General features: G+C 37.5%; 1 protein-coding gene across 4 annotated transcripts in view; it reads left to right on the top strand.

Moving 5' to 3' along the window:
* ANO4 (anoctamin 4) overlaps window positions 1-24759 on the top strand; it is a 192809-nt gene that overhangs the window by 121582 nt on the left and 46468 nt on the right. For all 4 annotated transcript variants that reach the window (XM_061476375.1, XM_061476374.1, XM_061476377.1 and 1 more), the window contains 8 exons: window positions 104-148; window positions 4895-5026; window positions 13863-13969; window positions 15871-15926; window positions 16443-16564; window positions 22717-22851; window positions 23599-23695; window positions 24208-24268. In XM_061476375.1, the coding sequence (XP_061332359.1) occupies window positions 104-148; window positions 4895-5026; window positions 13863-13969; window positions 15871-15926; window positions 16443-16564; window positions 22717-22851; window positions 23599-23695; window positions 24208-24268 (755 nt within the window). The remainder of the gene's footprint in view (window positions 1-103; window positions 149-4894; window positions 5027-13862; window positions 13970-15870; window positions 15927-16442; window positions 16565-22716; window positions 22852-23598; window positions 23696-24207; window positions 24269-24759) is intronic.

The following is a 24759-nucleotide window of genomic DNA, read 5'->3' as shown; positions in this document are numbered from 1 at the left end:
TTACAGGCTTCTGTCTTCAATCTCCTTTCCTTCCTTGCTAGTTCATACTGTAACTGACGATGGGTTTTCTTCTCGACTGGCTTCATTTTTGCTGTTCTTCCAGGAGAAAAATCTATTACCTGCACCGTCGATACAAGTTCATGAATAGGTGAGTACGATTCTTATGCCAGTCCAGTTTATGCGCATTTGGGCCCAATAAAAATAATGGTTAACGTCAAGGTGCAAGAAAAAGTTTATTAGCTCTGTGTGTAGGAAGGGAGGAGGAAGCGATTACACACTAGGACACATGCAAAACCAAATACAGAAGTTGCATTTTTAAGGTATCTGCAACGTGAAGGAGACAGTTCATCTTATCAGTGTTGCCTTTCTTAGGAATAAGGAAATATTTGTTAGTCAGTGGAGTCTTTTAAAGAAGAAGCATAAAAAACATATCTTTTTCTCTTCATGTAGTTCATTAGGGAGTTTCTTGGGGTTAAAATACCACAATTACAGTTTGTTGGGTTTGTTTGTTTTTTTTTTTGTTTGGTTTTTTTTTTTTTTTGCTTTTTTTATTGCATTTCCATGCACCTTGCTTATTGGTAGTAGTGATGCCATCATTTATTTATGGCTTCCTCTGTGGGGATGCTTAGTACTTCGTTGATAGCTAGGAAAGCAATGAACCAAGTTAATCTGCAGTGTAACTTTATTGAGCTTGAGAGATAAGTATTTTTCAAGAATCTTTGAAGTGTTTTCACTCAGTTCTTAAATATTTTCAAGATTATGTTTGATGTGTAGTTTGTGTCTTACTTAATGAAGTGAAAGACTTCCAATGCTGCAGTTTGCATTTTCTTTTTTATACCTTAGACAATTAAAATATCTCTAAAAAGCCTAAAAAATACACAGGCTTGGCAAAGACCACACCATTTCATGGCACAGTGCTGTTGATGCACCTTCTGAAAGGGTCTAGCATTTGATTTATTGTGTCATTCTGAGGTCAGTGGAAATATTCTCAAACCTCTAAGGGAAAAATTAAATTTGAAAAATCTGCATTTTGGAGTAAACATCTGTATTGCTTTGCAGGTAACGTCATTACATGAATATCCATGGGAAAATAAATCACCTATTATCACTCTGCTATATAAGCATATTAAAAAGTAATTTGTATATTAAATTTGATCACAACATGCTGGTAACTTAAGAGCACCCGTGTTGATATTGCATTATAGTTTTTGCTTATTTACATTAGTAAGCACCAAATGGGCACTTTGTGGAGTTGAGGCATTTTACCTAGTCAGCCCAGGCTAACAGACACACACCATTCTTCTAAAACTTGTTGATTCTCCCACACTTTTCATCCTCACCTTACAATAAATACTATAACGGCTGTTAACTTTGGAATTTGTCTTGATTTTAATTAAGATGTGGCTGCTTTGACTAAAGCAATAGATAGGAAGGAGTAGGTGAAGATTCTAACGTTTATATGTGGTGTGTTGAAATTTTGTTTTCCATTCCTTTTATTACAACTCAGGATATGATTTGAAGTCATTATGGGAATAGGCATGATCTTTTTCTGGTATTTCACCTCCTGAGTGATGAGAACACTTGGCTAAATTCAGTTTTTATATTCAGGTGTATAAATAGCTACTTGAGGTGGAAAAGCTGTGAGTGAATAGTCCCAATGGGAAAAGAAAAAAGAAAACATATTCAGCTTTATTTTTATTTATGTGAAACTCAGATATACAGCTTCAATAAAACTATCTACTACTAGTTCAGTGAAGATTACAAGTAACTGAAGCCTTGGCCCATTTTTTTGAGCTTAGCCAAGCATTATATTGATGTTTGGGCAAAATTTATTTTAAAGAGGACTTTTGTTGCAAGGCAAAGCCTAGAGCTGGTCACTTGCTGCTTGTCAACCTGACTTGAATTTTCTCTCTTAAAAATTCTAGTGATCTCAAAGTTTCAAATAACAAAATTCCCTTCGTGTGTATTAGAGAAGAGGAAGAGTATGTGGTACCTATACAGTACCTGCATTCCAGTTGAAAACTAAGTTGAGACAACATCGAGCTTTGCAATATGTGTAAAGCTCTATCAAAGCTGACCAGCAGATAAAAATCAGTCTCAGTTCAAAAAATTTTTATTTTCCTAACTTCCTTTGAAAAAAGGATTCAATCCCTACCCCACTTCCTAATGAGGAAATGGTTTAATTGAAATTATTTGAGAAACCTTTTTTGTGAGTTAAGTGCAATATGTATCTTCAGGAAGAGGATACTGAGTAGAGACTAGACTTGGAGTGAAGAGGTAGGACTGAAGTTGAAGATTCTGAGATACTGTGAATTAAGAGAATTTTTTTTTTTCCTTATGAGGCTAACAAGTGTTTTTAAAGAAAGAATTTAAGAAGGATATAATCTTCAGATCTTCATCTCTTCTCTTTCATGGTGGCTAGCTCTACAGTGCCTCGTTACTCCATGCACTCTGTTGTTCTTGCGTAGAGTGCTCTGCTTTCCAAACACCATTCCCCTATTCAGCTGAGCATATAAACTTCTCTATAAGCAAACATGAGGCATGGATTAGCCTTGAAAAAGTTATAAAACACAGTAGCTTTTTAACACTGTGTGTCTGTTTGTTAGCATTGACCTCACTTTTTCATGTTTTTTTTAAAGACAGTCTCCAATAGAGTACAAAGCCTGTGCTGATGGCTGATGGTAGTGCTGGAGTGAGCTCGAGGCAGCTTAGGAATTTGGTCATTTTTCTTTTCCAAAGAGACAAATAGGGTTTGTTTTTTTCTATTTTCTCTAGGGATGGCTGTACTGCTTGTTCTGGGCCTTGCAGAAAGGCTTTGCAACCTTCTCAGACCTGTTTGCCAGCAGGCTCACTGAGCATGCCACGTAATCTAAGCCTTGGGAATAGCAAACCAGTCAAATTCTGAGTACACTCCATGAGAAGCCAACATGAATAATGCATTGCTCTTAAGTGGGGAAATCATTCTGTGCCTGTGTGCGTGCATGTGTGGTGTGATAAAACTGCAGCACGCATATCTCAAACATGCACATTGACTTGCAGGATGAATGGGAAAGGATTGCAGATTAGCAAGGGGTGTTAATAGCTTAGAGAATTCAAATGATTTTAGTTAAGAAATAAGAATGGAACAGGATATTTATAAAACCCTTCTCCCTAATTCCTCTTCCTTTTTCATACCCAGAGTCACTAAGCCTGCTGAACACACAGGAATGTAGAGCTTTTGGCCTTTACAGAGGAAAAATTGGAGGTTAGAGACAGGGAATTTCACTGTATAGAGCTTACTTTTCCTTTGTCATTCCCTATCAGTGCCTGCACAGATTTTCTCAAAGCTGTCAGGCTGGATGCTACAACTCCAGAGTTACAGTTGGTCAGGCCCCTTATAGCCCTAGGATCAGACATTGCCTGCACTTGAGCAGTGGCATTTGCAAACTGCCTCCTCCTGTGTTCTGTACTGCTGGGCCAGTGCAAACACTGCCCATGAAGAGTTGATAACTAATTTTGTGTCTTATGGTATGTTTTCATGCCCATTCCAGTTCTTCCAAACAGTCCTATGGGTAAGTGTGCACACCTCCCCATGCTATTCCCAGACTGGAAATACAAAGATGGTACCAAAACAAGTAGATTAGTTTGGTTACAATTTTGAAATGTGTCCATGTTTAAAAATCAGCATTAGCTTTCTTATTAAAAAAAGCTCTCTTTGATGGGAGAGGGTTGTATATCCCAGGAAATTTCATATGTGTTTTAAATGAAAGGTTGTAATAATTTTGTGTCACTTTGCCACACACTTGGCTGCTTGGGTAGGGATTGCCCTCCCTCAAAATGACTGTGCAGAGCTCAAAGCATCTGTTGGGCACAGAGTTACTGTGCTGACTTCTGTCAGAAAAAAAGGATCGACTACCTTTCCAGTCTTTGAGCTTCACCCAGAACTGAACTTAAAGTCCAAAGGATGTCCATTCATGCATGCAGTTTAGAAAGAGCCTAGAAAGAGCCGGTGACTGAAGTATGTGCATAGTCTATAATTTGTAGTCTATTATTTTTGTAGGCAGGGATCACTGATTATGACTTGAAGATGCTAAGAAATGAGAGAGTAGGGCTTATTGTGCCAGACATATCTCATCTTTCTTATGTGTTTTTTATTATAATATTTTAGTTTTGATTTGAATTTGGTTTTGATTGTCTTCTCCAATCAGCTCTGGTTCTTCCCTCTCCCTTCATTTCAGCATGCATCTTTGCATGAGTGAACTTGCAGTTAAATCTGCCCTTTCTCCAGCTTTATCTTAGTTTGCTTTCACATTCTAAATGTAAAAATCTGTGTGATAGTCACCTGTTAATCTACACACTGAATATTCTGGTTTCATGGAGGTTGTAGTATTGTAAGACACTACAATTGAACAAAATTAGCAAAGTAGCCTATTTTTATAGCATCAGTTGTGAGGTAAGAATCCATACAGACAGCAGTAAAGGGATGCAACCTGTTGGGGTTTAGCTGCCAAAGCTGTCTGTCACAGTCTCTGCTGTTCTCAAATTTATATGTCCAAATCCTAATGTGTCACTTAAGCCTGAAATTTAAATTAACTGAAAAGCTGAGAAATAAAGGCTTACAGAGTTGCCAAGAGCCTGCTGGACTTAGTAAGTTTTATAGCAGCATGTATCATCACAATTGCTTTTCTGTTTAGACAAAATAAGATGCTCTTCTCATGAAAGCAGGTTATTAATAACCAAGTTCAGCATGTATAATTTGGTCTGCCTCAAAAGAAAAACCAAACCCAAAGACATTGCATCTTTTCTAGTTGTAAATATTTGGTGGCTTAGTTTGCCAGCATGTGTTCTTTGTAAGCCCTCTGTAATGTAATGAAAAAACACAATCTCAAATGCTCACGCTTTTCATCTGCTGCAGGATCGAGAAACAAATAAGCAGGTTTCGAGGATGGTTACCTAGAAAGCCAATGAAACTGGACAAGGAGACACTGCCCGATCTGGAGGAGAATGACTGCTATACTGCTCCATTCAGTCAACAAAGGATCCATCAGTGAGTGTTTTATAATATCTTAGTTACAAAATGAAAGCTTATCCTTCTGGATTCACCTTGGAAAAAATCAGTTCAAATCTTAGTGCCTTCAGATTAGTGCTTTGTCACAAAAAGAGAGAGGCAGAGTCCTGAGAGCATAAAGTCCATCTACATTTCTAATAATTAAAGGTACAGCTCAAAGCTAAAGGAAATCAATTGAAGAGTTCCTTTTAATTCACTAGAATTTCAATTACATCCTTAAAGCAGCCAGATGGCTAATTTTTGGGTCAGTATTGGAGTTGTTCTTTGTCTCTTAAAGATGTGATTAAAACTTCTTTTTTCAGCATTTCTATGACTTTAGCATAATCAAAATTAGTCCTAACACTGATGGCTGGAATAAATCTGATACTGCATTTCATACTTAGCTACAACTGTAGAATAAACAGAATTCTAAGGAAAGCAGAAACTGTTGTTTAGTTTTCACTGTCCTTTAGGGAAGCAAAACTGCTTGCAAAATGCCAGTGTTAAGACCTGTCAGTGACACTTGTCCAAGTATACCAATATCACTGCTGTTGCACCAATGTCACTAGAGAAATCATTTGACAACTAGAAGCCTTTAGTAACTTGGAAAATGCAAAACAGAAAAAGTCCCAAATGATTCTCAGATCCCATGTTGAATTTCAAGGCTGTTAAATTCTGGAGAAAGAGGATGCCTTATGGGTAGTTACAATGTTTGTGATACGGGAAACAGTCATTGACTAACTGAGAATAAAATCACAAAGAATATGCAGCAGTGATCAGGGTGCTAACAGAAGACATAGAATGAATTATAGGCAGCTCAAAATCTAAAAATCTGAAATATGTGATTTTATTCAGAGAGAAGCCAAGCTGATGTAGTGCTCTTAAATGCCTTGCTTTAAATGAACAGGTTTTCGGGACTGGATTTATTAGCTGCAATAGGAATGAATTAAAATAGAAATGAAATAGACCTCCTCTGCTATAAGTAGTTTTTTTCCAAATACAGCAGAAAACCAAAACCAGGTGCATATCTCCAGGGAAAATTCAGTAGAAGTCTGCTCCTAGCACCAGTAACAAGCCAGGGTTATCTCCACTAATGTCTGTGCCCTGAATAGACAACAGGTTCAGACTAGAGAGTCTTCTGATACTTGAATTAAAAGGTGGGTCAGTTATTGTGCCCTGCAAGACGAAAAGTAGGTGCAAATTAGCTTTACAATAGACCAGTAATAATAAAAAAATTAAGAAATTGGAACTTCCTGATTAGTATTTTTAATAACAGTTAATAACTATTAACTTCCTTTACAGCACACAAGGAGAATCAACATATACAAACAAGAGTAATTTTTCATTCTGCCTTGCTCATGTTTGCATTGACAAACTGACAGGAAGGGTTTGTTAAATGCTGTGGTAGTTCAATTGACATTCCCACTGTTGTTTGGCACTTCTTTTACATCACCGTAGACTTTAAAGCTGTACTCTCCAGCAGGCCTGACTTTTTCTCTTTTGCTTTCTTTGTAGTCTTCATTTCCTTTTGTGTGGGGACTGCTAAAATACTGACTGAGCTGCCCTCCTTCTCCCAAAAGGTGTTGGCTCTGACAGGATTCCTGTGTTCCTGTCGTGCTCCAGCCTGTTGGCTGTGCTGTTTTACTCTGCTTCACTAGAATTTTGAAACATAATGACTTGTTCAATATTCATCTAGTGAGTTGCATGCAGGTGTTTTAATTGTTTCAAGAATTTCAGGGTGTGTTAGTAAGCAGAACATTTCATGAGTATCTTTAGTGTGTGCTTTTAATCTGTGATTGTGGAGTGCAAGTATTAAATAATTGGAAATGTAGAGTTTAAAAGAATCATTTTATTAGTATCAGAAATGTATTATGTTGGGGTTCACCGATTTTGGAGAAATTACTGCTTGCTTTGAGCAAATTGCAGCTTCTTCCAAGAAATACATAAACATTCTATTGAAAGCCTCTATATAATGAGCCACTAGTAAAGATACTCACCTATCCCCAAACACGTGGGGAGTATGTGTGTATATACGTATGAGTAGAAATGGACTTTTTTATTTACCTTTATCTCAACACATATTAACTGATGTATCAATTACTGTGACTTGCACCTTCATTTGTCTGAATCACTTGTGCCAGTTGAGATCACTAACAAGATGATTTCTCTTTCACCTCTGCCCACTGGTAAGTGTAGTAACCTTCACAATTACAATGCAGTGGCAGTGGAGGCTATGTAATTGTCATGGTCAGTTACTTGTGGAGTTCACATTGTCTTCAACATCATCCTGTAGGCTAGAATAACAGTGACAGTCTCTTCTCTGCTCTTGGGCATTTAGATGTGGCTCTGCATCTGCTTCCATCACACAGTTGTGCCCAAACTGGTTCAGACAGAACATGCACAGGACAGGGAGGGTCCTGATGTTTGTAACACGGTCTGAGTACAGTCTTCATTTATGATAGCTGCTTTGAAAAGCATGGAAAGACAGATGACTGACAATACTTACAATACAGAGTTTGGGGAGGAAAATAGTGAAGACCAAAACCAGCAAAGCCTGATCAGGCCTTTTGTCAGTAGGAATTAGTATTTTTGAAATATTGATGTACAATGAGCATGTGCAACTGTAGTAGACCATATTTATGGTCTTTTTCTTTCTTGCATTTTTCTTTTCCATTCAGGTGGAAAAGGCCAGATGTGGAGAAAGCCTAGCTTTCAGAAAAAAACCTACATTTGTTCTCAGAGGCACAGCTAAGCATCTGCCCTCCTTCCAAAACAGGCAAAGAAATGCACGTCTGTTAGATGCGCCTGTAACTTTCACAGCCTGACTTCAGGTTTTCTTTTAAAGAGATTATGGCATACCTTATAGGTATATTGCAAAATTATCAGTACAAGAGAAGACCAAAAATCATTTTATTTCCTAAGTGATAGGAAATCTCTTTTTGGAGGAAAAAAGCTCTGCCATTGCATTCCACACAATATTTTGGAATTGTGTGGAATGCAAAATGATAATTTTCAAGATAGACTTCTGAGGAGTATCTGTCTTCTGCAGCCACAGCTTGGGAAGGGCTTTATTTATGCCAAAGCATTTCTTCTGGAAATTATCAGTTACAAGAATACACAGTTCACAATGTTTTCCATCAGACAATGATGATAATTAGTTATTTTCCTACCACTACTTGGTTATTTTATGTAGTGAGATGCTCGTCAGTTAGGAATAGGAACAGTAGTAATTAGTTGCAATTTCTCAGATAGCTGTATACTAGCTATGAAAATGCTTTTAATTGCTGTTTAGAGATTTCAAACTTCATATCAGGAGCTATTTCTCCTCTTTTTTCTGTTTTTTTTTCTTCCAAAGGTGACAAACTCTCTGGTTAAATATTAGTCCAATGTACAATTGAATAATCCACTTAAAGTAAACATTTATTACTTCAGTGAAAATTAGATTAAAAATTTACACAATTAGGAGGACTAGGACAGTATCTGGATTAATTAAACAAAGATGCCCTGCATACCAGAGGTTAATGGAGTTATTCTCATTTGTAAGATGTCTCCTTGTACATGTGGATGTCATTCTGTATCTTTGTCAGATATCTAAGATATGTGTCTCTCAGGGTGGAGTTACATTTTAAGCTGTCTCTGATGCTCATTCTGGCCTTAATAAATCCCATCCCTAACACAATTATCTGTGCCCATATTCCTCTGAGCTGCTTTACCCCAAGGTCATGTATGCGTCAGGGAGCTGCTACCACTGGAGATGAGGCATAGGGCTCTGTGGACACTTATTCTTTTTGAACCAGAATGGTCATGCTTGTGTTTAAATACATCTATGGTATGATAAATATACATTTGCAAATTTTTGAAAACAGAATCAGTTCTTCTGTCAGATTCTAAATGCTCTGATGCTCTAAACAAATCTTTATGCAGCCAAACTTGGAAATGCCCTAGTGTTTTAAATTCTCTTTGTTTCTGGAAGTTTTAGTTGGCTTGAAAACTGAATGAAACAGAGCATCCCTGAAAAATACACAAAGTTTGTTCTATCTCAGATGAATATTTGTGACTGAACCAATTTAAACTAACAAGTGATTTGGGTGGCAGAGTGGTGGGGAAGGGTAGAGGAAGGCGGAGGAGAGATTCAGCATTTTCATGACTGTTTTACTTAGCAGTTTGGAGGATGTGATGTGCCAAATCTGAAACAGGTGAAGCCACTAATACTTTCTTCATACCAAAGTGATCCTGGTTTAGAAACATGATGTGAAAAATCCTTTAACCATTAATAAACATTGTCTTTAAGATGAACAAAAAAGTCAGCTGCAGCCTTAAAAGTCAGGCAAAATGAAAATAGTGATAATTATACACCCATTTTCAAATAAGCTACAGGGATGCGCTGTGATATTTACACTGGAATGCTGCAGGCTCATCTTGTTGAAGCTACTACAGCTGATAATTTTCTTGGATGTTAAATGAGGTAAAAACTTGCTATTGCTTCAGCCAACAACAGCTACCTACTGCTACTGGTTTACCTGGGAGTGCAGTGTTGAACGTTTTTCCTGTACTAAAGAATATACTTCTCATTATACTGTTTACTACTTCCCATAACACCTGTGCTTTTAGTTGGTGCTGCTTCCAGCAACTGGGATTTGCTTGGAACATACCTTTTAACATGGTGAATATCAGACAAAATCATAGAATGGTTAAGGTTGAAAGGAACCTTAAAGATCATCTAGTTTGAACCCCTCTGCCACAGGCAGAGACACCTTTTGCTAGACCAGGTTTCTCAAAGACATCAAATGTTTCATTGTATGGAGATCTTGTGGAGTAAAGATGGACATTCATGTGTACATGCATGCATCCTTACTTTGCGGCTTCGCAACTAGGCCATGGGTGTTCAGCTTTTAGACTGTATGTCTTACCAGTAGAGCAGAAAATAGCCTTTCCCTGCCTTTTCTTGCTCCTTAAAAAAAAAAAAAAATAAAATAAACTGAGAAGTAACACTTTTTTTTTTTTTTCAAATGGGTGTTAGGCAAAGATTCAAGAGCTGAATTTACCTCTGACGGGTTTGTACAGCCTGCTAAATTACCAAGGAGAGTGTATGAACAGGAATTCATCGCTAGTTTGTTCTTAGCTGAATTCACATTAGAGTGTCTTTGTTATCCATGGAAAGATAGTTTGAAATCTCCAGTTCAGAGTCTAATTAAGAAAGCTACAAATAGAATTTCAAAACAATTAACCTTCACTGACTCTTCATGTCACTTACAGCATGAATGTAAGAGCAATATTTCTACAATGACATTTTTAAACAGGGCATTAATTAAGAATCAACTCTGGAACCTTTCCTGTCAGAAGTGCTCTCATTATTTTCATTTTGATTTTCCTTTTTAGTAAAGACTCACAGGACCAGGCCAGTGGTTACAGCTGTTGTGAAGCAAGTCACTGGCTTTATTATCTACTATACATTAACTTCATGGGTAATAAAAATAATAGTGTGTTAACCCTTACTCATTTTTTAACTTACAAATGAGGTGACAAAGTGATCAAAACCATCAGTGAACAAAACTCTTACTAAGCCTAGAAACAAATTCTTTGCTCTTATGACTATTCAAACCGTTTTACGTATTGAAATTCTAACGAGGACAACAGAAACAGAACAGGTGAGGAAACTTCCATCTGAAAGCAACAAGGATTAAAACCTCTCTAGAAAGTCTCTGCCTTATGTAGTTTATACCTCAGTAATGTCTGATAAATGTTTATCTACAACCAGCTTGGAAGTGTCTTTGGCTCTGGCTCCTGTGAACTGAAATTTGAAGGGTGAGATTCTCCATAGACTGAGGAAGTCTTTCTCCTCTGAATTCCTCACTGGATGCTGGAGACCATGAAATAGCCTTGATGGCTATTCTAGGCATATGGATTTACCACCCACACTCTGAAAGAAGACTATCTGAAAAGAGCACAAATGTTTTGGGGAAAGAAATGCCCATAAAGAATAGGAGAGAAGGGTAGTGTTAAAAAAGGAAGTCCTACACTGAAGTGCGTGATCCTTACCTGACAAGAGCAATTCCTGTGATTTTTGACATAAACTTAAACCTTCCTGGCATTTTCCTAATTTATGTCAACATTCAAGTGGGATGTTGTAACACATAGTTACAAGTGCTTGAGATATTCTCAACCATTCAATGCCTCCCACTCATGTCTGCCTGTTCTTGTTTCCTGTGCCAGATATCCCTTCCCCCCTGGTTATGGTGATACTGTTCTTTCTGGGGCTACTCTACAGACACTTTCACAGAAATTATCTAAGTATTTGACTTAAACCCTGTGATTTTTATATTAAAAAATAGGTGAGAATTCTTTTTAACTTTTGCATATGCAATTACATCCCAAAACTCCTTTTTGGTGAGCTGTAGCACCTCTTCTGCATCCATGTCTCCATGAATAATGTTGGAAAACACTGAAGAACATGTCTTTGGCCTGCTCTAGTCATGATGAATTCTCCTTCTCCTCTCCCCCTCCTGCCATCAGATGTATTGCTGGCACAAGGCTAGGCAGGGCAGAACTTCTGCAGCACTTATACATGTGTTTTTAGGACTGTTTTAGCTTGTTCTGGCAGTTATTATACTGAGGTGTTGACATCTGCATCACAGACACATGATTATTCCTTCTTGGACATGTGAAATCAAAAGCTATAACACAATTGCTAAATTTACAAATGAATGCAAATGACAAAAGTGCTTGTTTTAAACAGGTAGTTTTTTTTAATAAGATCACATAGTGTTTGATTTTTTGCCCTTTTTTCATTCCTGGCTCATGAAAATAGAAGTAACTGAATCCAGAAAAACTTGTTTAGAAAAGTTTTGAAATAATTGCTTGTAGTTGCAATACAACATAGCCATGATAACAAGTGGAAAAAATAACTTTATATGACAAGGAAAATAGATTCACATTATTGGTGCTAGCTGGATCAATGTTACTAGTTTCCTAGATAAGGTGATTCATTTTTCAGTTGATTCCTACAGGAACTCATAGCTAAGTCAGAATGAAAAATTACTGTGGTGTTTTGATTTCATAAGTTATCTTCACAGTTCTTTAACATTCAGTGCAGTCTGGGGGGTGAGATCTTGGTGACAAAAGTCAGACATTAAAAGAAAATGAAACAAAGTGGGAAAACCACTAACTGTTAGTTTCTGGCTTACTACTGTCTTTCTTTTAATTTGTTTGTGCTGCCACTAAAACAGCCTATACTAAAACAGCTAATACAGAGCTCCATCTTCAGCTGGAAATAATGCTATTCTGTCTGCTTCAGAGTTTAGGTTGGCTTTTTATCTGATTAAGCATTAAGACTTGTATGATGACAGTATTTCCTTATCAAAATCCTTCTAGTTATTATTTTGCATACTGAACCCTTTCAAATAAATTTGGTACAGATGTAGCTGTCTCGGAGATAAGCAGAGTCTTACTTTATAAGTATCAACAGCTTGAAATGAAATAGTGGCTCAAAACTGTGTCTATACAGAAAAGGCAGTGGCCAGTGCACACAGATGTTCTATGCTGTTTGGTAGCAGTCCGTTGTTAAATTCGCACACACTTAGTGGTCAGTAGCCAATATGAATAAATCAAATCACCTTCACTGTAGGATGCTGTAGGATGCTGTAGAACATGTAGGACTTTGGGATTAGTAGGGATGTGGAGGAAGCAGGAAGTACAGTATTGATTATCTTGTGGACACACAAATGACCTGTAAGTATCTGGGGTGGAGTAGGAAAAGAGACATGAGATAGTAACCTCTAAATAACAGGTTTCATTAACTATGGTGCTCTTGGAGCAACTTGTCTTTTATACCTCTGCTTTGGGAATTGCCTTTGAAGCCAAACATAAAAAACTTACAGATTGTCTTGTATGGAAAATTCAGCAGAGAATTTTGATAATAAAGAGGGAGCATATGGATTCCCCAAAGTCTAGAGGTTGGACTTCTTGCCTGTATTTACAAATGACAGAAGCTGCAAAGCCATGTATGATTTCTGAGTCTATTCTGAAGCACTACACACCTCAAGCCACTGTAAGAATTCTTTAGCAGTATTTAATTGACAAGTTAAAACAATATCTCCAAACACTTAATTATTTTGCCTTTTTCCAGTAATTATGGTGATAGGCTAAAATATCTTCTTTGCTTTGAGTATGTATATTGGGATTAAAAAAATCTGTTTAAAATATACTGTGCCAACCAATGCAATCAATACAACATATTCTGTGGCTTTTTAATTTTTAAATTTCCTGGACTCATCACTATTCTGGCTAAGCTATTAAAGCTACATTCATGTGTAACTCTATGTAGCTTCCAAAAGCTAATTTTCTACTCTACTTTAAATTCCAGGACCAAACATAGGAGGAAATAATATTTTTCATTTTTAACATAGTATTTGATTTGCAGTAAGGGAGGTTTCCAAAGTAGATTTTTCCATTTGACTCTTAATGTAAAGCATGATAAAGAAGCCCGAAATAGAAATCAAATGTAAATTTCTATAGCTGCACCTATAAATCATACTATTTTGCGAATTTTTGTGCAAGTACTTTGTAGTTTTCAGTGAATTATCTAAAAGCAATGCTTAACATAATGAATGCTTAAGTATCTTTGATATTTCTTCACACTTCTCCATGTAATTCTTTGTTAGGGAATGAATACTGTTACTGACATTGTCTCATTTAATCTGGTGTCCTTTAATCTTCCTTGCACTTGCTCACATAGTGGAGATTTTTAGTGCGCTATAGAATGTAATGGAACTCAGTGTCTGCTTTCAACATGCTACTGTATATTTCTGAGATGTTTTTTGTTTGTATTTTTATATAGCTTCATCATACACAACAAAGAAACTTTCTTCAATAATGCTACAAGAAGTAGAATTGTACACCATATCTTACAAAGAGTGAAATATGAAGAAGGAAAAAATAAAATTGGTAAGTGCTGAGCAATGTGCTTTTCCCACCGGAAAAAAAAAAAGAGAAGTCTGCCTGAACTTATAACAGACTCTTCTGCTTCATTTTTAATCACTTCAGTTTTGATCTGTTTACATCTCACCCACTGCGTTTGTAGGGGTTTTGCCTGAAAGACCTTATCATTTCCTTGTAATATCAGGCTGTTTCCACAGGCACATATGTCACCACATGGGATTTATCACTTCTGCAAGGAAAGAGAATGACTTAAGCAAGAAATATTTATGGATTAAGAGCTCTGGAGAAACAGATAGAATCATGCAGAAAAGCTTTTATTCCTTCATAAAAATGTCTTTGAAAGGATAGCAAGATTTGTGATTCTGTACATCTCAGTCTGTAGTGCTTCTCCCTAAATACCTCTCCACCCCTAAGGGAGATGGAAGGTTCTGCATCTCTGTAGCTACTGTAAGTCAAAAGGATGTCACACATAACAGTGGCGTCACTTTCAGATAGAGGTTGGAGTGGACCTTTGGAAAGGCACATATGTAGATCTAGGAGAGCAGGCAGTGGCAGAAGAGAGATGGAGTAAAAAACATTGGCCATCTTCTGTCTTGTGATGAAGGACATACTGCTTGAGTACCAGATAGAGACTGGGGCATCACAGAGAGGCAATCCCCATAAAACTCTGCAGCCCACTTAATTTCCTTGCTGTTGAAACCCTGTCCTTCCTCAAGCTGTAGAGAAACATCCCAGAACTTGTGTCTTCTTCGTTTCCTGGAATGAAGGCTGTAATAGCTCTGAGAATGACTCTGAGCAAAGGGGAGAGAAGAAAGGGAAGAATTCATGCATGCTTGCAGACATTGCATCTAGTACACACACTAGCAGTCCCTGCCTTCCTCAAGAGCCCAGACTCCCTCATATATCTACTTGTGTTGTACCTATCATGAACACAAGTATGGGCTGATGACTGGGCAGAGCAAAGATCTGTACAGGTTTTGGTTTTCTGCCAGAGACTCTGGGAGAAAGCATATTCTGCAAGCAGATACTAATGCAATCTCTGAAAGTGCTATCTGTGTTGAATTGGTACTTCTCATTGCTGTGTTCTTGTTGCTATCGTTCCCTTGTGAATTAGGAAAGGAATCAGGACTCTGCCTCTCAGTCAGTGCGGCCCAAATGCCTTCAGGCTGTTAGTACCAGTATTTAGTTTTGCATTGCCTGATAGTTGTTCAGTCCTATTTTGGTGACTTTCCAAGTGACAAGTGCCCGCATCTCAGCAATCATTCGTTATTTCTTTCAAGGTTCCCATTAAAGAGGGACAAGGCCTGACCAAGTGGGGTGTACGATTACTTTTTTTGTGCCAAATAGCAGTCCTTTTGGCTCAGGTTCAAATGTATTTTCTGGTCTTATACTACTGCAGCCTGTCTTTTTCCTGTTCTTAGTCCAGCAGACTTTATAAGACATAAACTGAACATGTTTTACAATGTTGCTGTCATATTAAGAGTTCCAGTTGCTTTACTGGCCTGCAGTTCAAAAATACAAAGATCTTCCCTGAAGTTTTTGGCTCCCAGGAAAAACAGCCTTTCATCTAAATGGCTTCCTTAGACTACAATTTATGGAGTCAAACTTCAGCCCTGCTGTAAGGTCTTGATTTCACCAGTTACTCTAAAGATGGATTTGGCAAATGAAACTTTAAACGTCTGACATAATAAATGATAAAAGATAATTAATATATGAACAAATCTTTGCTTGTATTATATATTAGTTCATCAAAATTTATAAAAGATTAACTTTTCTACATTTATCTTTTACTGTCATTGGGCTTCAAGCTTCATTTAGCCAGCTTATTATGAAAATGTGTTTTGCTTTTTTCACTTAGAAGTTTTTCCTGTCCTATTGGTAAATAATTGGATGCTTTTGATTCTTAGGTCTGAATCGATTGCTCAGTAATGGCTCCTATGAAGCTGCGTTTCCTCTTCATGAGGTATTTTTCTCAGTTTTTTTTCTTTTTGAACAGACATTTCCCACAAAAATTCTTAGTTGTGTAATCATTTATTCTCAATCTTATTAATGTTATTACCCTCTTGCATTCTGTGTCTGGCTCTGACATCCATCCCATTTAGTAACGCCTTTTTTTTTGGAATTTTCTTTCTTGCAAAAAGAGATGAGAGTGTTGGTTTGGATCTGCTCTGTAAAAAGTATTTGGGTTTGATAAATCAGTATGTTTTCACAGGAAAAATTATCATGCTGTGGTTTTCTCTTCAAGATTCTCCAGTTTATAGCCTTTGAGTTGAACACCATTTATCATAAATTTCTTAGGAAGAATAATCTCAAATCTTACTGAGGTCAGAGGAAATTCTCCTTTTAATGTCATATTTAGCTTTCGGAGCACAAGGATGGAGTTTGCATAACTTGTGTTATCCATACTACTAGTGCAAGAGATTTCTTAGATATTCTTTTTTGCTGCTGCTGTTCATTAATATCCAGATTTGTGTTGTAGGGAAGTTACAGAAGTAAGAATTCAATAAGAACCCATGGGGCAGAAAACCACAGACACCTGCTCTATGAGTGCTGGGCTTCCTGGGGAGTGTGGTATAAATACCAACCACTGGATCTCGTGAGGTAAGACTTTCCCGCTGTTAGTATGTCCCATTATAGGTGCTTTGAGCATAACTTATCTCTTATAAAAATAAAAATAAAAATAACAAACAAACAAAACATGAAAAGCTCAGTTGAATTATATTGTTTTTAATAAGTGATCCTGAGGTCATGGGAATTCGTTGATGCCACTGTAGGAGGAGTTGAAAGTGAAGAAAGTTTCCATCTAGAACTCCTTGGCACCATGATTTCCAATGAAGGGTTTGCAGAATATTTAAGAGAACAAAAAAAAGAAAGAGAAATCTGTGGAGGCTGGAAAGACTTGGTTGCATGACTGTCCACTGAAGTAGTTCTTCCTCCTCAGAGCATGGTTTGGTGAAAAACAGGCTCTTACTGACTAGAACTTCTTTTCTACTAAAAAGCAGCCATGGAAGGAACATGGTACAGAGTAGAGTTTAAAAGTGTGCTATTGAGTTCAGCAGCAATAGCGGTAGGTGGGTAGAAGTCTCTCCAGTACCATCTCTCTTAAACCCAGTCCAGCTACATCACCACAGCCTGGATTTGTATTCTTCTTGGAAGTAGCCTGCAAAGAAGAAACACTGAGAAAGCCTAAAAGTGACTCCAAATTCTTATAGCCTTTTTAAATATATTTTCAAATAGGCTTGCATGCGCTGAGGATTACATATTTTTTTATGCATATAGAGAGAGCCATAGCCTTTACTGGTCATGTTGGCAGAAGTATTATTGGGCATTGATGGGCTTTTTCTACTTGAAGAGAGGCATATGAAGCTACAAGGGCCTATTAATAAAGTCTTAAGATGTATGGAGGTCATAGAAAATATTAAGATACTGGCCATTGGGAGGGGTCATACAGAGCATGCAATTGGTCCAGCATATTAATTTCCCCCTTTATAAGTCCTGTAACTGACAGAAACCTTTGTTTTTATAGATTCTCAAAATTGTTTCCCGATGAAAGACTTGTAGAGGGTGGCCCTGGTGATGGACAGTGTTATTGACTAAGGCCATATAAAACCTCCCCATTTCATTAAATAGGAGATGTTCAATTTCCATGGATAAAAAGTTCACAGAGAACTGTAATTAAAAAATTTTACTGAGTCATAGAATCTTTAAAATGCTTTAGAAAACAAATTAAAGTATTTGAACCTCATAACTTAATCCTGAAAGCTTCTTATTTCTTTTTTAATCCGCTGGCCTGTACAGAACTGCAGAATTTGTGTCAAATTACACTATGGAAATTGCTCATTTGCAAAGGAGCCAAAAGTTATACTGATTTTTTTATGTTTAATTTTGCAGTAAGATATTAATGTGACAGGATAAACAACTTATCTCAACAGTGTTTTTTAATCATTTGTCCGTAGTGGTCAAGGCTCTTGTTCTTCATCAATATTTCTTGTTTGTGAAAGTTCTGTTGCGCCAATATCTGGGGTTTAGTTGGTTCACATCTGGAAGATTTTTTAAGCATGCAAATAAATAGCAGAATGAGTGAAGTTAGACGTAATTGCTCTGGATCTTGGTAGCAGCCTGCTTGAGTAGCCTGAGTTTGCTGTTTAAGATTTTGTAAGATGCTTTAGTTTTTCATCAGGCAGTGACATCCACAGATTTTTACACAGTCATTTTATAAAACAAAAGCAGCAATCAAAATAGCAGTCTCCCTGGCTGAGGTCGTGGTGTCCTGCACCTGTGGTGGTCCAGAATAGGCGTTTACCCAAAGGGAGGGGGCAGGGGGAGCTGTGAGGCTCCCTGGGCATTGACAGCAACGTGAGTCTCAGTAGCCTGCTGTTTGCTGCCTGGATTGCAGCCGTGGCTGCAATGAATTCACTGAAAGAGGGGTGACAGGAAAGGGGAGGGAATGCCTTTTTCTTCTCACTTCACAGGTGCTAGATCCCTCGCATTTCCTTAGCTCCTGCTGAATATTCTGCGTCTACTGCCACTCTCAGCAGCTCACACGTCTGGTGAGCTGGAGATTTTTCCTTGAAGAGCCGTCAACACCAGCAAGACCTGTTGTTCATTTCACTCAGAAGTATCTCAACGTGCAGACTTTAAACAGAAGATTTTTTTAGTACCAGGTCTGCAGCAGGAGCAACTTTTTCATTTTTTTCCCATGTGAACAGCTATGTGGGGTGTGCTTGAAGGGAGTAGTCTTGCCATCCGTACTAAAGGAATGGATGGATGTTAGTTCTTCCACAGACACTGGATCAGAATTTACAGCTGCTAGCTGGCATTCCCCTTTTTTATATGCTTTAGAAAGCCTAAGGAGTACACTAGGTAAATTATCTCATTAACAGATATGATATTTCCACCTTAAAGTCAAGTTGCCACAATAGGAAGAGAAATTGTTTATACTTTAGTGCTGTTCTATTTTTCCGTTAGCTGTTAAAAGAGGCCTTAGATCTCTCACGCTGTCAGTCTGGTGCCTCCCAGATTTCATTTAATCTCATCAGCTGGCTGTTACGGAGGTACTAGTCACTAGAAATAAATGGGGAAAAGTAATTTGAGAGAAATTGCATGATCCTGCTTTCACTCTGCTTTGAAACATGGCAGTATGAAGGCACAGACTTGGCACATTTGCAAAGTCAGTATTATTAATCAGCAGATGTGGTATCATGATTTTAATTACACTTTTGTTAGAATCTAGTATCCATAGTCACTTTACAGGAATAATTTAAGATCCTTAGAATTGATAGCAATTGGAAAGAGGCAGGACTTACATTTATATGCTCTGGGACAACCTAAATCAATGGAAACAGTTGCAGTGATTCCTGAGCACTTTGGATCGCTGCTGCTGTCCTCTAAGCTGTGCACAAATTGCTCCTCCTGCTGCTTGTGCATGTTATTTACAGAAGAAAAAGGGAGGGGAAAATGTATTTATAAAGTGATGGTAAACTTACCTAAATGAACCTCAAGACAAAGCTAATACCCAAGTAATTTGCATTTAACTCCATATTTACATTAAATGACTTGTTTGTAAGCTGACAACTCCCTTTCAACCTGCTGCCGTAACATGAGATCTTCATGTGATCAAAACACCTGTTGGAAAGCCCTAGCTCCCTCACAACTTGTTTCTGTGATGTAAAAAGTTCTGCACAGGATTTCATTCTAACCTGCAAAAGGATTAATGAGGATAGGTATGTTCTTAGCTTGAATCTAAACCTGCCCGTGTTTTAGTTCCATGACTTCCTTGTAGGCATCCTGAAAGCAAAAGATTCTATAATGAAGGTTGTTAAACACAGAATAGTCTGAAATTTTTGTGGCTTAATAGTTTTCAAAAATGTGCCTTATTGATAAACACTGAGATTGAAATCTTGGCCCAGTTGAGTCAGTGATAGTTTTACCATTGGAAGGGTATGAGGGGAGAGACAGTTCATCATTAAGGTAGGTGATGGGCTAGCATAAAATTGAGAAGCTCAATTTATTTTTTTATTATTATTGGAAAGGTACAGCATATATGAGGATAGGAGAGATGAATTATTCTATTAGGTGCTTGGGGGGTTATGTCTGCTTTTTAGGTTAGCTGTGGAGGAAATGTTCTGTAGAAGAACAATCAAAGAAACAAATCATTTTTTCCTATTCTTATTAACCATCTGAAAAATTGGATGGTAATAAGTTAACAAAGTTAACAAAAATGCAAATGTTTACTAGTGTTGGAAAATTTCAAAGAGGCTTTCAAAGAGCAAAGTGATAACAGGTTAAAATTGGGTATAAATAATGCACAGTGATGCACCCTAGAATTCTTCACATACATTACTGATTTCTAGCTAAAGCACCAGCATGAAGGTAAAAGAACTGCCACCACTTTGGAGAGCTGTATGAGATTTCTGTTCTGTATGTAGTGACAGAGAAGAAACAGAGCTTGTTTTTGTCTTTGGTGCAACTTCAATGGAATGAGTGGCAAAGGTATCTCTCAACCACCTTTGTCTCCTGAGGGTCAAGATGGTCCAGGCTAACTCAATTATGGATTAGAATTAATGTGGAACTGCTGTGAACATGGCAACTAGGAAGGTCTCCAATGACCTTGTTACAGCCATAGTTTGTTCCTGTAGCACTCAGCCCATGAGCACACTGTTCATATTTCTTCTGAGCAGAGGTTTACAGAAAAAATATGCTATGGGTTCATAAGAAATTAAATATTAACTTGATCCTGGTGCAAATTACAGTAGTACAGACTGTAGAATACCAGTTGTGAAGCAAAGGGCAACTCACAAATGTCCTCAAATCCCTTTTCCTTACATTGCAGAGATTTGGGTTCCTCCCCATCATGTCCATTCTTCTTTATGCAGACACTGAACTTTGCTTGGTCCTTCATTTATGATGAAGCTGCTTGATCTCTAGATCAAAAAAGAGTACTATGATTTGCGCCATTTAGAAGGAAAGGTCCAGCAGGATAGGAGATGAAGTTTGTCATTAATGTCTTTTGAGTTGGGCGGTGGAACAAGGAAGCATTCATCCTTGAATGTAGAGAATGAAATAAAAACTCTTGATGTTAGGTTTACTTCACTAATTTGAGCTATGTATATGGAAGAAAAAAGAGATCATAAACATTCAGTGGGAGTAATCTTGAAATGTGAGCCTGCCTTTTCAGTGGAGCAGGCACAGTTTGACATCCTAGGTGTCAGGAAAATAACTAGGCCAAAGGGTTCACTAACACTCTAAAGTGAGAGCTCAGAAAGCATTTTCCAGTGTGTCTTTTTACAACCATACCTGTTGTCCTTGTCAGAGCTGAGTATGTTACTGTTAGCTTATCACCTCTTTATCCCGTAAATCTGAGTTTCTGTTGAATGTCAGAAAAACAAAAACCATGTGATCTGGCTTCTCATACAGAACTGGTGAACTCAAATGATAATAGTGTAGGTCAGTATCATTCAACAGAGCATGAGCTCAGCCCAGACACATATTGCTCACACTGGAAATTTTTAATTTTCATTTGAAAACTGATGATTTTGTCCATTCCAGACCAAGCTTTTCTTTCTCTTCTCCACTGCCTCCAGCCCTAGAGCCCATCATGGGTCCTTTCCTCCTCACTGTGAAAGGTTAACCAAAGATGTTTTCTGGTAGCATAAAGGAGCCAGCAGTGCTGTCTTTCTGCGTTCTTTGTCTCTGGACAGATCAGAAATTGCATCGTTAATGTAAAAGTGGGTTTTCAACAGCAGCTATTCTCAAATTCAGTTGATATCAAGCTTAAGTTTTCTGTAAAGTCTGAAATGCAAGAATATCATCTTACCTCATTCTTTAAAACTAATCTTGCAAATAATTACTAAAATATTCATTGTAATCATGATAATTTCATATTGATTTGTGAAGCATCCTAATCTAATCAACATCCTACTGTGTACAAGACCATCAAATACAAGGCAATGCATGAGCCTGTTCTTATGCTGGTAAGTTCAGCAGGGTTTTTTGTGTGTTTGATGTATTCTTTAACACATAAATAAAGGTTTGGTTGTGTTTAGGAGGAGGAAGAAAGTTAATGAATATTTAGCAAATAGGAGCTTCCTGGCCACTTTGCAGTTAGTTTTTAAGCAATATAGCTAACAAGTCAGGATTAATTCAGACTACTTTCCTCAAATCAGTGCAAGATGATGCATAAAGATATTGCTGGATCTCACTTGCACTTTATTTTCTTTTCCTCTATGGCAGAATCATGAGATTAATTTTGCATGAACTAAGCTAAGAAAAGAAATAATCAAATGAAAATAAATTGGACTGGAGAATAACTTCTGTTAGCTAATTCCTTAGAAATAATTTGGGCCCAAATAATTTTTGCGGTTACACCAGTTTTAGTGACTAAATTAATTTCAGTGCAATTTCTTGGGAAGTACAGTTATACATCCAAAAGGCAAAGAGAGCCATCAGTTTCCCAGACACAAAGAACTTGCTTTTTAACATGAACTCAGTGTTTACTTCTGAAGTCTCCATTCATCTCTCTATAAACTCGGGTTGTGAATTTTTAATATTTTTTTTCTAAGTTCTTTCCTAAGGCAGGTCTTTCAGTGTGGATCTATAAGCCAAGCTGCAGGCTTTTTTGTTTGGGGATTCAGACTCTGCTCTCTAATCTACTCTTCAGATATGATATAAATATTTACTTTCTATTAACAAGCAAGATTAAGCAGATTTATTCTAATTAGCAGGTAACTTCATTGTGTTGTGTTTTGTAACAGGCGGTACTTTGGTGAGAAAATTGGGTTGTACTTTGCCTGGTTAGGCTGGTACACGGGGATGCTCTTCCCAGCTGCCTTCATTGGATTATTTGTCTTTTTGTATGGAGTCACCACTTTGAACCACTGCCAAGTCAGGTAACGTGGGCACTTTTATAAGGGAAATTACAGTAGTGGGTTATTATGAATAATTTAAGAGATCTTCATATGAATTGTTAATTATTTCATTTTGAACTGTTGAATAAAAACTCAGGAAAAGACCGTGCTTGTTTCTCATAAGCTACCCGGTATCGAGGTTCCCTTGTTTTGTGCTCTGGAACTGGGATGAAAGGCAATGTTTCTTGCCCAGCTCCAGTTCCTGATGTTGCTGGCAACTCAGCATGAAGTAGGGAAAAAGTAGAACTCTTTCATTACCATAGTAACAGACCAGCAGAAGAGTGGGACATTTTTTACTGTCTTTAAGGCCTTTTCCAAAGATCCACCACAGGGAGGCATTCTTCAGATGAAGAACCCCTGGGACCTTCTGCTGAGTGCAGCATCTCTACGTTCTTGAGACAAATGACAAGAATAAGTCAAACTTAACTTCATCTGCAGTCATGCCCACTCTTCTTACAAAAGGCCACTTCTGACTTAAGAAGAAGCTGGAAATGGTAAAGAGATACTGCTAGGCTAGCCATGAAGAGCTGGCCTCTGCAGTTAGGACTGTATACTCTGAAGTCTTAGATAGTCAAAAAACATTAATTATACACATGCAGTTATGAAGATCTTGGCTTCAGTTACAGAACCAGTACTGTTCAACAAGTAGCTGTTAGTGAAACTTATCAATCCATTCTAAGACTTCATTGTGCATCAAGCTACTGATTTTTATCTTTTCTATTTTTCCAGTAAAGAAGTCTGCCAAGCTACAGATATCATAATGTGTCCTATATGTGATAAATACTGTCCCTTCATGAGGTTGTCAGACAGCTGCGTTTATGCCAAGGTACATTTTTAAACTATGCAATTAGAAATGCTTTCCTTGTAAAAGCATTCATTTTGCCTTTGCATTTGTCTTTAGTGATCTTGGGCAGATAAAATCTTGAAAGGACAGATAACTTCAGCTAATATTAACATTCATTGCCTTTTACCAAGACTTAGTTTGGGTTGTAAAACACTTGTTTGGGTTGTAAAACTTTAGAATGTAATTTGCACTTAGAGAGTCAGCAGTCCCAGAGGTCATGTCCTAGATGCACGTGCTACGGTGTCCTTGGCATCAACCTTTATCTTATGATCCATCCTTTGTACATGGCTCCTTAAAATGAAAGCTTTCGGTCATACCCTGGCCAGGCTGGCAGACAGTCCTGTCAATGGGTGGTGCATTTCACATGTCAAGGGAAGGATCCTCAAGGTTGTCAGTACAGGACAGCTACACTCATGATCACGTTTATTCTATTAGGTCAAAATAGAGAATAAAACCCTACCACACATTGATCATACTATTACTATATCCCTTAGGTAACCCACCTTTTTGACAATGGAGCTACTGTCTTTTTTGCTGTTTTCATGGCCGTGTGGGGTAAGTTTTTGTTTTGATAATGAGTAATTGCACAATCTTTTTCTTAAAGATTATGATGTAATGCAGGCCTTTGTAATTTCCATTACACTTTTTTTTCAGACACTGAGAAAACCAATATAGGCTTGATTCTTTTCTGTTTCTGCAAAAGGAAGATGGAAGTGATTGAAATCATATTTTTATGTGATAATAATTTTAATTAAAATAAAAACATGAATTCAGTATGTAGAGTCTGTGTGGATATATTCTGGAGGGGCTGTAATTGGTTTTCAGTCTGTTGGCACTGAGGCCTTTTCTCTGTTACTGTTCAGGACTTCTTTTAGCTTGGGTCATCTCAGTTTAGTGTGTCTACTAAAATGAATTAAGGTATTATTCTTCCCACTTTGCAGAAAGGCAGTAAACCTTAAATACGTGTAGGCTGGTTGTAATTAAAGCAAAACTGATGAAATAAATGAAAGATTTCATTGAATGACAAATTAATGCTAGAGCAGTCT

Source organism: Pezoporus flaviventris, unplaced genomic scaffold (assembly GCF_033815535.1).
Source record: "Pezoporus flaviventris isolate CSIRO_AGI_PZ_B2104156 unplaced genomic scaffold, CSIRO_AGI_Pfla_v1 ptg000096l, whole genome shotgun sequence".
In the NCBI taxonomy this organism is placed as follows: domain Eukaryota; kingdom Metazoa; phylum Chordata; class Aves; order Psittaciformes; family Psittacidae; genus Pezoporus; species Pezoporus flaviventris.
This window is presented reverse-complemented; position numbering and strand designations above follow the sequence as displayed.